The sequence below is a fragment of the Lepidochelys kempii genome, chromosome 11 (genome assembly GCF_965140265.1).
Source record: "Lepidochelys kempii isolate rLepKem1 chromosome 11, rLepKem1.hap2, whole genome shotgun sequence".
NCBI classification, from domain to species: Eukaryota; Metazoa; Chordata; order Testudines; family Cheloniidae; genus Lepidochelys; species Lepidochelys kempii.
In genome coordinates, this window is record NC_133266.1 from 45,424,345 (window position 1) to 45,438,433 (window position 14,089).

The window sequence follows — 14,089 nt, forward strand, 5'->3', positions numbered from 1 at the left end:
AAACATTGAGGTAGCAACCAAAACGTGGTAAGAGACACACACACACAGAAATACAGTCCATGCCCCACAGACCTTAAAGTTTTAAAGAAAAAAAACAAACAAAAACCAACCAGCCTCTTATTCAACCAGTCCATGTGATCATAGGAAAGGCTCCCTCCAAAATCTTCTGTCAGTTGGCATGGTTCTATGTATCGAGTCAACTTGTTGGCAGATACTAAAATAACCTGTAACAAATTAAGAAAGTAAGTTCTGGTAACATGGTTTTGTGAAACCTATGCTACAAAATTTAATATATTTTATTAAGCTTGTTACTTTGAACAACAGGAGGACAGACGGAATAAACAGAATATATTTTTCAAGTACTTTACAAAAAAAGTGACAAGTCTTTCCATAAGTAGCTGTAAGACTTGGTTTGAACTGGTGCACAGCAGTTTACTCAATATGTTTTTGAAACAAACAAACAACTATATTTTCCAGCCTTGAAGCCTGTAATCCATTCCTTTATTCCACACGTTGGACACCAACCTCCTCTCAAACTACTGTCTTACCCAAGAATTCCCTGAATCTAGGTTAGGGGGTTCTCAAACAGGGGGCCACAAGGTTATTACATGGGGGGTTGCGAGCTGCCAGCCTCTACCCCAAGCCCCACTTTGCTTCCAGAATTTATAATGGCGTTAAATATATAAAAAAAAGGATTTTTAATTTATGGGGGGGGGGTCGCACTCAGAGGCTTGCTATGTGAAAGGGGTCACCAGTACAAAAGTTTGCCTAGATCTGTGGTTCTCAAACTGCCTCTACCCAAGACAAATTCCAGTCGCACAATGGCCTTACTAGTCCAGGATCCAAAATAAAAGATGTGTTTTGTCATGCTGTTATTACTTGTTACTAGTTGCAATTTGCCAGTTCTCTTCCATTCGTCATTAAACTTTAGGATACCACTTTAATAATAGGTTTCAGAGTAACAGCCGTGTTAGTCCGTATTCGCAAAAAGAAAAGGAGTACTTGTGGCACCTTAGAGACTAACCAATTATCTAACTCACTTCATCACATGTAGCTGCAGCTCACGAAAGCTTATGCTCAAATAAACTGGTTAGTCTCTAAGGTGCCACAAGTACTCCTTTTCTTTTTACTTTAATAATATAATCTTAATTTTTGGAAACCACTTTCCTGCCTATATTTGTATGTGAAGGAACAGAAATGCTGAGGAACTGTCTCAAAAATACGGACAAGGAGTTCATCTAAGCTGAAAAGTTTTGCATAATTTGGTATGTTAGTTAAAAAACACCATACTCACTGAGACAATTTGCCCGTAATAATGCATGATTATGTGTTGACCGGGTTATTGTGATATTTACTGTATGCACATACTGAGGTAATACAATAGCTGGACTGTCAGGAAATGCACTCAGGAAGAGGGACGTGGATCCTGATTAACACTTCTCAGCAAACATTTAAGAGACAGTGTAAGAGCCTTTCACTTTGAAGGCCTGGTCTGGCAGAATTGTTTGGGAGGAAGAGATCAAGGGCCAGACTCCCAGAGGTAAGGCATCTGGGGCAAGAGAGGTCCGCCGAGGACTCTAGGTAAGATACACGCGTGTATAGACTTTCTGTTTTAAAATCCTTTTACTCTTATGTTATGCTTTGTTCTGGCAGTTAAGGTATTTGGTTTTAAGAAGGCTCTCTGGTCATTATACATCACTGATCACAGACTTCCCCCACAGGGAAGACTCGCAGGTGCCAAACTCTGTTATACCTGTTGGGTAGGCATGGTTGACGCACAGGATACTGTGACCCAAGACCCATTCTAAGAGTGGGAGAACTGCAGGATTCCACCCCAGGAAAGGTAAAGGCATGAGAGCGGGTGGGTGAACTCCCAAAGAATCAGAGGTGCAGTTAGCTCAGCAACTGCGACACTCATACTAAATCTCTATGTATTATTTTTAAAGATAATTTATCTGAAAGAGAGAGAGAGAGAGAGAGAGAGATGATGATGGATTGGCATTCTCTCAGTTTTCATCAGCAGAGAATCTCATTTGATAAACAAATTCATGGTGTGTGACACCTTCTGAAATTTGATACATCTAAGAATTTTCTCTAGCACCAGCCAACATAATACAGAAGCATTTCTATGAGTTACATTTCTATATAACTTGTACTGGAAGCAGAGGTGGCATACAATCTACTCAATAAAGATGCCATTAGCATTGTGTACTGCTATAATCAGAGTGAATCAGAAGACAGCATAATGGGGCTGCTTCCAGGCCATCATGATACTGTCGTAAGATGACAACTTCAAGAAAGTGTATATCACAAGGACCCCACTCACAGTTCAAATATTTTGTGGGGGGTCAGGATTAAAATATGAGTGAATTACTCACCAAGCATGCTATGGGGGAAGTGCAACCCGCCTGGAAGGTTAATTTATTAAAATTAGCCCCTTCTCCCCAAATATTCTCACTGCTAATACTAGTTGAGCTCCAAGAGTAGTAGAAACAGTCAGAGTGCCACTGACAAAAAATATGGTTTACCATGATGTCATGCAGACCTGCTCTGACCAAGTTTATGCATCAAAACAGTTAAAATGTTGGTGGCCAAACTGCCTAAACTAGTACTTTGCCTAGACCCTGCCTATCCTAATGGTCCCACTGCAGCTGTCCTGGTATTTGAGTAATGTAGACACAGCCTCTCTTGCGTACAAAGTGTACTGTGTGAATGACATATAAAACTTATTTCAGGAAGAGAACATGAGCTAGATAGGACAACTAAGGCAGAAAACAAAGCAAGGACAGGTCCGATCACAGAATATACAAATGTTTCACTCACACCTTCACTAGCAACATAAGAACAAAAACAAACTGCCACATTTCTGCCTGAACAGCAAGTTTTGATGTAATGTGAGCCTCAAATAGGAAGCTTCGAAAATTGCTTTATTTTCACTAATTCTCTATTTTCTCTGTTGAATAAACTGTTTTATTTGAATTACATTGGAGTTATCGACAGTTCTCTAGGATTACTGCTGTGAGTGTTCCTGAGGAAATATAAACAATTCCTTGAACTCTAAAGAGAAGCTGAATGTGTGTTGAAGGCACATGGACTGAGGCTAAGTGCAGCTCAGGATCTTAATCCAAGACATAGACCAGTAATGCAGTACTCTAAAATGATGCTGATAATCTGGATGAAGTCATCCTTCATCTTGGGAAAAGGCTAAGGATTATGGATCAGCATTGAAGGAGACATCCCCACCCCCACCAGCATGCCTCTCTTTAAAATAATGGCTCAGAATTTGACTCAATTTCTGTGGACAAATAGCTTAAGCAACTATGGCCAGGTGTGCAATACTGAACAAGTGGAGAGAGGAATTCTGCTTGAGATCACGTTGTGTCCTGAAGTATGAGATGTAATTATTTTAAACTTGCATACCTACAAATGTTATTGCTGTCCAAGTTTCCTATAGCTTTTGAAAATCCAGTAATAGTAACTGTCTCACCTCCTGTGGCAGTGAACGTCATAGGCAGACTATATGTTCTATAAAAAAAAAAGTTTTTTTTTTTTTTTTTTAGAGTTCCTTTAAAACTCCTATGTTTCAATTTCCTGACATTTATTCAAGTTAAATTTCATCTTCCATTATGCTAGTTGGCCCTTTTCATTGTCCTTCATGCTTCCCAAAGCATTTAAAGACATACACCTCTACCCCGATCTAACACAATCCTTGGGAGCCAAAAAATCTTACTGTGTTATATGTGAAACTGCGTTTTATTGAACTTGCTATGGAGGGCCGGGTAGGGAAGGCTGTGCCTCCCCAAACAGCCTGGCCCCACCCCCATCTGACCCCTACCTACTTCCCGCCCCCGGCTGACCCCTCAGAACCACCAACCCATCCAACCCCCCCTGCTCCCGTTCCCCTGACCGCCCCGCAAGACCCTCTGCCCCTTATCCAACCCCCTGGCCCCAGCCCAGCCCCCTTAACACGCCACTCAGAGTAGCATGTCGGAGCCAGACACACTGCCATCCTAGGCGCCGACTCCATGGGTGCTCTGGGGCTGGAGCACCTATGGAGAAAAATTGGTGGGTGCGGAGCGCCCACCAGCAGCTCCCCGCCCCGCCCCAGCTCACCTCCACTCTGCCTCCTCCCCCAAGCATGCCGCCGCTCCCCTTCTCCCCCTCCCTCCCAGGCTTGCAGCGAATCATCTGTTTGGCGTAGCAAGCCTTGGAGGAAGGGGGAGAAGTGGAGCGGTGGTGCGCTGGGGGGAGGGGGGGGGAGAAGCGGAGTGGAGGTGAGCTGGAGCGAGTAGCTGTTCCTCTGTGCCCCCCGTTACTTGCTGCGGCCCTCCCTGGACCCCCCCCCCCCACACACACCCCGCCCCAGCTCACCTCCACTCCGCCTCCTCCCCTGAGCATGCCGCCGCTCCACTTCCCCCCTCCCTCCCAGGCTTGCGCAAGCCTGGGAGGGAGGGGGGAGGAGGGGAAATGCTTTACCGTGTTATATCCAAATTCGTGTTTTTCAGGGTTCCCTCCCCACTCTGAACTCTAGGGTACAGATGTGGGGACCCACATGAAAGACCCCAAAGCTTATTTCTACCAGCTTAGGTTAAAAACTCCCCAAGGCACAAATTCTCCCTTGTACCTTGGATTAGGTAATGCTGCCACCACCAAGTGATTTAGACAAACTCAGGAAAAGGACCACTTGGAGTTCCTATTCCCTCCTAATATCCCCCCAAAGCCTCGCACCTCCTTTCCTGGGGAGGCTTGAGAATAAACACGATGACCACAGACCAACCTTGGGTGTTTTTAGGACACACACAAAAAACCCCAATCGGATTCTAAAAGAAACAGAACTTTAGTAAAAAGAAAAATGGTAAAAGAAGCACCTCTGTAAAATGAGAAAGGAAGATAATCTTACAGGGCAATCAGATTCAAAAAGACAGAGGATTTCCCTCTGGGCCAAACTTCAAAGTTACAAAAAGAAAACCAGGAATGCACCTTCCTTTCAGCACAGAGAAAATCACAAGCCAAAACAAAAATAAGCTAATGCATTCCCTTGATAGTACTTACTGATTCTAATGGAGTTGGATTGCTTGCTTCCTTGATCTGTGTCTGGCAAGCACACAGAACAGACAGACCAAAACCTTCCCCGCCCCCCCGGATTTGAAAGTATCTTGTCCCCTTACTGGTCCTTTTGGTCAGGTGCCAGCCAGGTTACCTGAGCTTCTTAACCCTTTACAGGTAAAAAGATTTTGTGCCATTGGCCAGGAGGGATTTTATAGTACTGTATACAGGAAGGTTGTTACCCTTCCCTTTATATTTATGACAGTGTTATATCAGATCGCTTTATATCAGGGTAGAGGTGTACGAGTTTCTCACAATCCACTGTAGCTTACAGTAACAAACAACATTCGTTCACTGGCACACTTTAATTAGCTATCTGCTTTCCCCTCCAAAACCATTAATACTAAATTACACTAGTCTCAACACCAACCTTAGAGTATATTATTAATCTTCTCTCCCCTTTTGGGGGAAGCCATTAGGTATGACAGTTTTCTATTGATTAACCAGTATTCAGTCCACATGGATGAGATGTGTGTGCAAATAAGCCTTTGTTATGATAAAAAGGAAAGAAAAACCCATTGTTTGCTTGCAATTTATCTAAGTCTTTTTAATGCTCACTATGTTGACTTTATGGAAAAAACAGGTCTTCTCTGAAACCAGATTAAATGTTTTTGGATAGTGGATTGTCTGATATAAAAATTAATGTTAAAAGATTAAATTTCCTGAGAGAAAAAAGGACAGATCAGAACAGATGGTAGCTGGGGCCTTCCAAGGGCAGAAGAAAGTGTTAATGCAAGGGTTCTCAAACTGGGGGTCATGAAGTTATTACATAGGGGGTTGCGAGCTGTCAGCCTCCACCCCAAACCCCGCCTTGCAGCCAGCATTTATAATGGTGTTAAATATGTAAAAAAGTGTTTTTAATTTATGGGGGGGGGGGTCTCATGCAGAGGCTTACTATGTGAAAGGAGTCACCAGTACAAAAGTTTGAGAACGACTGCGTTAATGGCTGGAGTCCCCACTTTCCTTCCATCTTGGCCTTCCTCCGCACAACTCTTCTGGCTATAGCAATGGGTATCAAGAAGGCAATCATATAACTCAGAGAAATGGTAATGGGTTTGGAGCTGGCCCTGGTTAATATCCAGTTTTTCCTTATCACAAGACTAGCCTCATGGAATATTTGACAACTGTAATATTGCTCGCATTAACAAAATGCTGCTCTTGCAGTAACCATTTATCCTTGACAGCAATGTGACTTCAAGGGAATAGTAAAAGGAAAAAAATCAGGGATTTTTTTTTAGGACTGCAAAATACTCTCTCAAAAGAGAAAAGAAATACACTTAAAAAAAGTGTTTGTGATGCTATGGCCTATTTCTGAGGCAACGATACATATGTGTGCCCTAGGAGTGCAAGATTTCTTTTAGAAATGTATTATTCTGAATGAGTATATTGTGTCATTTTAACTTTCACTGAGTAAAAACAGCTCTGAAAACAATGGCCAGAGCGAACAATACAGCAATATGTTATGAACAAACAAACATTTTGTTGATGAAATAAAAAAGCCAGGATATTTAAGCATCCTAAAAAATTCACAGGTCACTGACATCTGTGATGGGGCAAGGCCAGATGGCTATGGAAAAGTAGTGGGAGATAGATATATTAGCTCCAGGCTAAACAAATCCCTGGTACCAGGATAAGGGAAATGGCAGCTGCTCCAGGTCAATTAAGATACCTGGGGCCAATTAAGAACTTTCCAGAAGGCAGGGAGAAGGCTAGGTTGATTGGGACACCTGAAGCCAATCAGGGGCTGGCTGAAACTAGTTAAAAGCCTCCCAGTTAGTCAGGTGGGTGTGCATGTCAGGAGCTGCGGGAGGAAGTTGTGCTGTTGGAGAGGCTGAGTAGTACATACCATATCAGGCACAAGGAAGGAGGCCCTGAGGTAAGGGTGAAGTGGAGCTTGAGGAAGTGAGGGCTGCTGTGGGGGGAGTAGCCCAGAGAATTGTACATGTTATGTTTCTAAAATGTCAGCTACCATAGCTGATACTATTAGGGTCCCTGGGCTGGAGCCCGGAGTAGAGGGTGGGCCCGGGCTCCCCCCCCCACACACACACACCCCCACACCTTTTCCCCTGATTAATCACTGAGACTGGGAGACAACAGAGACTGTGCAAGGAAGGATAACTTCTCCTCACCTCCCTCGCTGGCTTATGATGAAAATGGCTCAGTAGAAAATGGCTAGAGAGAGAAGGGTTACATGGAGGGTCACAGTGAGCCTCTGAGGCTAGCGAAATCCGCAAGGAAACGCGGGACCCACGGAGGCAAGGACAGAGCTTTGTCACACATCATATTAAAAAAAACAGGAATGGCCCCAGTAAAACTGGGACCAATGGTCTCTTTAGGGAAGAAAAACTGTATTAACTTTATTGCTGAAGAATCCATATCCACAAGCCCTGTATCCTAACTTTGGAGTAATTTAAGATCTTTAATTCAGCTAATGCAAATTGGAGTGTGATCATCTATGGTTTACTAATAGACCTAAATCCTCCAGTTCTGTATGTTATCTATATTAAGGGATTATCCTAGGAAACTGGATTTTCATCTCTTCTAGCAGTAGAAAAGGTACATTTAAAAAGGAGTTATTTTATAAACATACCAAGGACAGCTGGCCTTCATTTCCAAAAAAGGAGACTGATATTCTACTTTATTATTAATGGATATTTATGTAGTACTGTAAACGCACAGGGAACTTTACAGAATGTATAAAATGGAATTTATAAATATACAAAGTAAAACAGTATCTGCATCCATACTGGATACTAGTTATTAGTCTATTTCTAAATATCTAAACAAATACTGAAACACTTATCTATTGTATTAAGATATCATCTTTACTAGGAAGCACACAAATATCCAGTGTTCAAAACCTGATGAAGGCCATAGGTCAAAAAAAATGCGTGTTTGTAGTTTTATACATAAAGACTTCTGAAACAGCACAGCAACTACTGAGAGATTCATCCGGACTAGAAGTACACTAAAGTTAATTTTAAAAGCCCTACTGATTCTCAGTGGTTATAAGGGGCTTCCCCCAGTGTTATGGGGCATCAGAATGTTGTTGCACACATTATTGTAACAATCTTTAAAAATCTCAAAAAGGTAATACTGGAGGATTAGAATGTATAGTTTTGTTTAACCAGCTAGTTCCATTCTTTAATTCAACTTAATCTTGGCTATAGAACAAGACAACATCTGTCAAACAAAATATAATCAAATGTATTGGGTCAACTTAAGTAGCGCACAACTTTGCTGTACACTTCATTGTTTTGTCAGTGTATTTATTACACTGAAATATGTAGTATTGCTTAAAATTTAAATACATGAGCCTATCATTCTTAAAATTAATACATAGTTGGGTAAAACAGAGTGGCAATATTATAGAAGTCTGTCAAACAAAACTATCAGTACAATTATATTATTGCATTAGCAGTAAATAACCAATTAGATTAACAAGAAAGTGTTAATTTTCCATACTTATCATATGAGCTGGACCATTTTATCCCCTTGATATCAACTGATTTGTCCTGTATACATCCAATGCTCCAGGTTGACATCTAAAGCTAAATATTTTTTGTAAGTAATCACAATGCTCTCATCGTTAACAGAAGAAACACCACTTATCCTGATATCAGCTGAAGCAGGTGGCTTTTAATGAGCAACCAAGAAAGAAAATAGGACAAGAAATCATGAAAAAATGAGAGAGAAATCTGACAATCACAGTAAATACATAAGTATTTAAAATATTCAGAAGCAATTTATTTAAACTTTTGCTATAAGGCACTTGATCTACCCAACTATTTAAATTGTTCCTTTAATTATAAAGGGAATCAATATCCCTTTCCTAGTCCAAATTTGATAAAACATGTTCAACAGATTGTGAGCTAATAAGATGGGCAAACTTCTGCATCTAACCATCTTGTCTCCCATGACAGCACTTCCACAATTTCCCCACCATTTTAATGAACTTAACTGCAAAGGTTAAGAGTAGAAATTTGGAACTTTAAACACTAGAAGAGAAGAAATGAACTCAGGATTACATTCCATTTGCCGTATTTCAGCCTATTCTAATTGTTTTGGGATCAACCTCTGTATGACCTTTGTATTTGGGATCAATCATATTTGCTAAATAATGAAAAGATACAACAGTTTCTCTGAATAGATTTTTTAAATTTGTCCTTCGGTGCTTGAAGTACTTTGTTGTTAATGAGACAGAACCAGGTTTCTGGGACTGCAAGAGCAGCCCAGATGTCCAGTTGGTCGGATCCTACAAAGACCTCTTTCAATTCCTTTTTAAAAATGTATTGCTTTCTTCCAGAGTTCCTTGTTTTATAAAGTGCATGCCAAGTTTTGATTAGTTTCATTACTCAGCGGTAATTTTAAATACACAGAGTATGTAAACAAAGAATTTTTTCTCAGCATTCCAAAAAGTGCAATTGGGAAGTGTCATTTTTCAGCCAACCAACCACAAGGTTCCCCCCCCAAAAGATGGTCTGAACTTCCACAAGGTGCTTTATAACTGGGCTAGATGTTACTAATACTTTCTCAGCAAGGTTAGCATCCGAAGTTTAGGATGATTCTGATCTTTTCCCATTTTATTTTCATTAACTGAACAAACAGGAAAGAATTCTGCCAACAGTAGCATGAAGGTTTCAAAAAGCCTCTGAGAGTTTAAATGGACCGGGACGGGGGTGGTGAGGAAGTATGTGAGAGCCAATCATCCAAACCCGTCCAGTCCAGCCCCTACCCACTCCTCCAGCCAACAGGAGATGAAGGACCAAATAAGGAGGACAGGCCAGCTCCCATTCTGCCAAGCATGCTTTCTTGCAGCCTCCACCCATTTCTGGGCATTTTGCCACATTCGTATTGTCCAGTCAACATCTCCTCCCATTGATGTGGTGAAAAGGGGTGTTCTTTAAAATTTTTTCTCAATTTCTTCATTTAAGGCATCTTCTGGTAGACCTTCAAGTTTAAATCTGTGGAGGAAGTACATCCAGGCCAAAGTGTTTGTTTCATTTATTTCAGTTGCTCATTTCAGACTACACTGAAAGCAACGGTAGCACGAAAGAGGAAGCAATTTTTCCTCTGAAGTTCAAGTCTCGCTTTCAGTTGTTTTTAAAAGCATAATCACCAATTGATCTTTGGCATCTGTGTGCTGAAGACTAAAACTACTCCTTCAGTGAAGCCAATACTGAAGAGTGCCTGGACTTCAATTATCCTCATGGCTATGTTTCAGTGATAATTGGCATTAAAAACATCTCACTTGCATGGGCAGGACTGTATAATTTTTGGTGGTGCCCAGAATGGGTCCAAGTCCCACCCCTGCCCCCACACCTGCCTACGGCTCTGGAAGGGAGTCTGGGTGTGGGAGGACTTGGGCTCTGGGAGGGAGTTTGGCTGGGGGAGGGGATTGGGATGTAGGAGCGGGTGCGGGCTCTGGGAGGGAGTTTGGGTGTGGGGTGCAGGCTCTGGGCTGCGGCAGGGAGTTGGGGTGAGGGAGGGGGTGCAGGGGACAGGCTCTGGGAGGGAGTTTGGGTGTGGGATGTGGCACTTACCTCAGGCGGCTCCCAAAAGCAACCGGCACGCTCCTCTGGGAGTAGCTCCTAGGTGGCACGCTGGAGGGGTCTCCGTGCATTGCTGCCCACAGGCACTGCCCCTGCAGCTCCCATTGGCTGCAGCTGGCAGAGTTGGTGCTTGGGGCGGGGGCAGCACGCAGAGACACCCTCCCCCCCAGGGGCTGCTGGGACGTGCCGGCCACTTCCGGAAGTGGAGCAGGCAGGCAGGAAGCTGCCTAGCCCCGTTGCACTGCCGGTGGTGGTGGCGCCATGTCCTTTTAAATTGTCCGGGGGCAGCAGAAAGGACGGGGGGAAGAGACCTGGCCCTGAAATTTGGTGGAGCACAGGTACCACAGGCTCATACAATTCGCCACCCCTGCTCACTTGCAGGGTTAAAACTCAATTTTCCAATTCAATAGACAAAGTTTGATTCAATGGCAAGTGGGGTGAAGATTCGGAAGAACCAGATTTCTTGCACTTTGAGTTGATCACAAATTCTAGCTTTTGACCATTTCTTTAAAACAATCACCTATTTTCATCACGTCAGTCATTTGTTTATAAACATTTCCTTTAATTTTCCTTTAATATTAAATCACTGAACACTAATCACCCATCAAGCACTGATCAGATACTTTCATATTTACAATACTTGGAATAAGAAACTGCTACCTAGTGAATTTAGCATTAAAAACAGAAAATTTAGATTAGTCCAGCATTATACAGAATAGTTATTAGGCATCTTACCTACTATAAGAAATTTCTAGAATCTAGCCAACTATGACCTCAATAGTTCACAAGTTCACTCAGTTGATTTTACTCACTACTTAGACTCTCCTCTTTAATTCACCAATGATTTCACCCATCCATTCACTTTCCTCTATAGGCTTTCACAGAGTGGTATAACTTCCTCATTGTTTCCTAACAAGTCTAAAGCATTATAAGAACCTTGATGTTCATACTGATTCCCTCTGAAGGCTCAGAAAAAAATATAAGAATTCTTCAGAAACTCTTACTGAACAGGGATGCTTCCCTGATTCAGCCTGAATTTTTAGAATAGTTTCCATTTGGAAGAAGGGGCCTAATGTTTCCAGAGTTAAAAAACAAAAACCCAACAACCCACAAACATACTATATTCATATAAATACTTGATGTACAAGCTCGTGATTAAAAAATATTCATGGGGGGTAGGAATTGGGCTTTTCACAGTCCTCAGATAAAATATAGGAGGGATAAAAGGTGGGCAAAGAGTATGCTCTAATTAAAATTCACTAGATTTTTTTTAAACAACATTTTTGTGCAAACTGAAATTTTCAGTGGCTAGATAGCACTGATGTGCATTAAAAATATCTACAAACTTCACATAAGGATCTCCTAATTGTAATTTTTAGCAAAAAAGATTATGGTAAGATAATTATCTTTTTGCAATTTCATTATTCTTCAAACTATTGGGGATAAATGTGCTATGAAAAAATATTAATAGCTGTGATATATGGATACCTGTTCAATGACAGAATTTAATTTCAGAATATAAAGACAGCCTATCAAAAGTTAAGCACATGACTAAGTATTGGCAAGACTGAGGCCAAAGCATTTTCAAATGCACAAAAAGTGAGCAAAGATATTTTTCTGTCAGTTTTCAGTTATAGCAATCATAGGTATTTCAACTAACACATGTTTAGTCATTTTCAGAATGAACACCATAATTCAACAAAATACTTCAGCATGTGCTTATGTCTCAATAAAATCAGTGGGACATAAATACTTGCGTTAAGTGCTTGGCAGAATTGGGGTCTAAATGCACAACAAATTAGTTTTCCTTCAACATTTTTTTTAAACACACACATGGCCCCTCAAACACAAAACAAAATTCTATAAGCTATTCAAGGGGCAGAAGGAAAAAGGGGCAGAAGAAAAATGGCAAGAGATAGAATATTGCTATTTGCATATTCTGAGGAAGATATTCCAGTAATGCCGATTATATAAATATGTAAGGCAGGTAGATAAGAAAGCACAATATTTTCAGTCAGAATTGTGAGTTGGAGTTTATGGGAACTAACACAAATAGCCACCAATATTTAATGTGTTAAAAATGTATTTTCAGATTTTGCAGTGTGGTTCTGTTTATTTCTGTCACAAGAAATCTTTAAAGGAGCAGTTAAGAATTTACAATGGTCTAACTGCTGCAGTGAAAGCCTTACAGTACTTACCATTCAGTCTTAGGACACAAAAGAATATTCTTTTATTGACTACGCTAAGTACTGATCTTGCAACGATTTCCAGATAGTTACATTTTTGCTGCTTTTACCTCCTAGCTTTTGATTACCTATCGCCCTAATCCTAAATTTGGAAAGTCTTTTAAAACTTGTTCCAAAACTTCCACAAGGATAAAAGAGCAAATGGGTCATTTCTCCTCTCTTCACACTGATTGTTGATTTTCAAAAAGCTAATCTGACAGCCTTGTATCTGAATCAATGTCAAAGAAGATTTTTTTTTTTTAAATGAATGCCATATGCAGAGAAAATAGTCTGAGGGCAGTTTTGAGCTGCATGCAAATTGCAAACCATCAAGAAATTCAATGATTCTGGGTTTAAGGTATGTTCAGGTTTTCCAGTGATCCTAGTTATTACATATGAATTTCTAATAATCGTGAGTGTAATAATAATAAAAAAGGGATTTGGAAATTCTATAAGGATCCTAGTCTTTGCATTTGTTAATGCAAAAAACCTGAACAGATTTAAAGGATGCCTGGAATAAGCAACTCCATGTTCCAGACAAATGAGATTCCTGGGGAGTAACACAACAATCTACAGCCCATTTGGGAACGCCCTGATTTGGAGTGGCCAACTACGAGTCAATGAGGGCATGGCCAGCAGCAAACTCCTGGGGCAATACTGGCTGCTTGTTTACATGGGTTCTCTCTACTTTTGGCTTTAGAAGAGGGTGGGAGTGAGAAAAGGAGCCTCTCCAAGGGAGGCTTCGGTCATAGGACTAGGAAAGCTTTGCTGGGAACCAAGTGGGAGCTGTACTGGGGAGGGCACAGAGTACTGATGCCAGGAGGTCAAATGGCATGAAGGCAAGTGTGTCCTGCAGCACCACAGTTGAGTCAAGTCACCTGTCCCTAATGGTCTCACAGTAGCCTTTAGAAAAGATGCCAACAAGGATTCTTCACTCACTCTCAGTGCCAATCCTGATGCTACCCCCCATTCATTCCCATTTTCCTCCTACTTAGGAGTAGAGATTTTCTGTTGTAGAGCCATGGAAGGAAGAGAGCACCCTGGCACTCCAAATGGCAGGACTGGGAGGGCATTAGAAAGACAGTGACTGGCTTAACTATGCAGAAGGATGGGGGTGGGGGGGGGCAGAATGGGAGAGAATTCATGGATGCCAGTGCCAACCAGCTGGCCTGACCTGGCTGCCTGAGCATCAGGATTCCTCCTATG

The 14,089-nt window shown here is 41.5% G+C and overlaps 1 protein-coding gene across 7 annotated transcripts in view; it reads right to left on the reverse strand.

The window, feature by feature from the left end:
• The window catches only part of SESTD1 (SEC14 and spectrin domain containing 1), a 124,932-nt gene that overhangs the window by 52,518 nt on the left and 58,325 nt on the right, over window positions 1-14,089 (reverse strand). For all 7 annotated transcript variants that reach the window (XM_073306035.1, XM_073306036.1, XM_073306040.1 and 4 more), the window contains one exon: window positions 111-224. In XM_073306035.1, coding sequence (XP_073162136.1) covers window positions 111-224 — 114 coding nt within the window. The remainder of the gene's footprint in view (window positions 1-110; window positions 225-14,089) is intronic.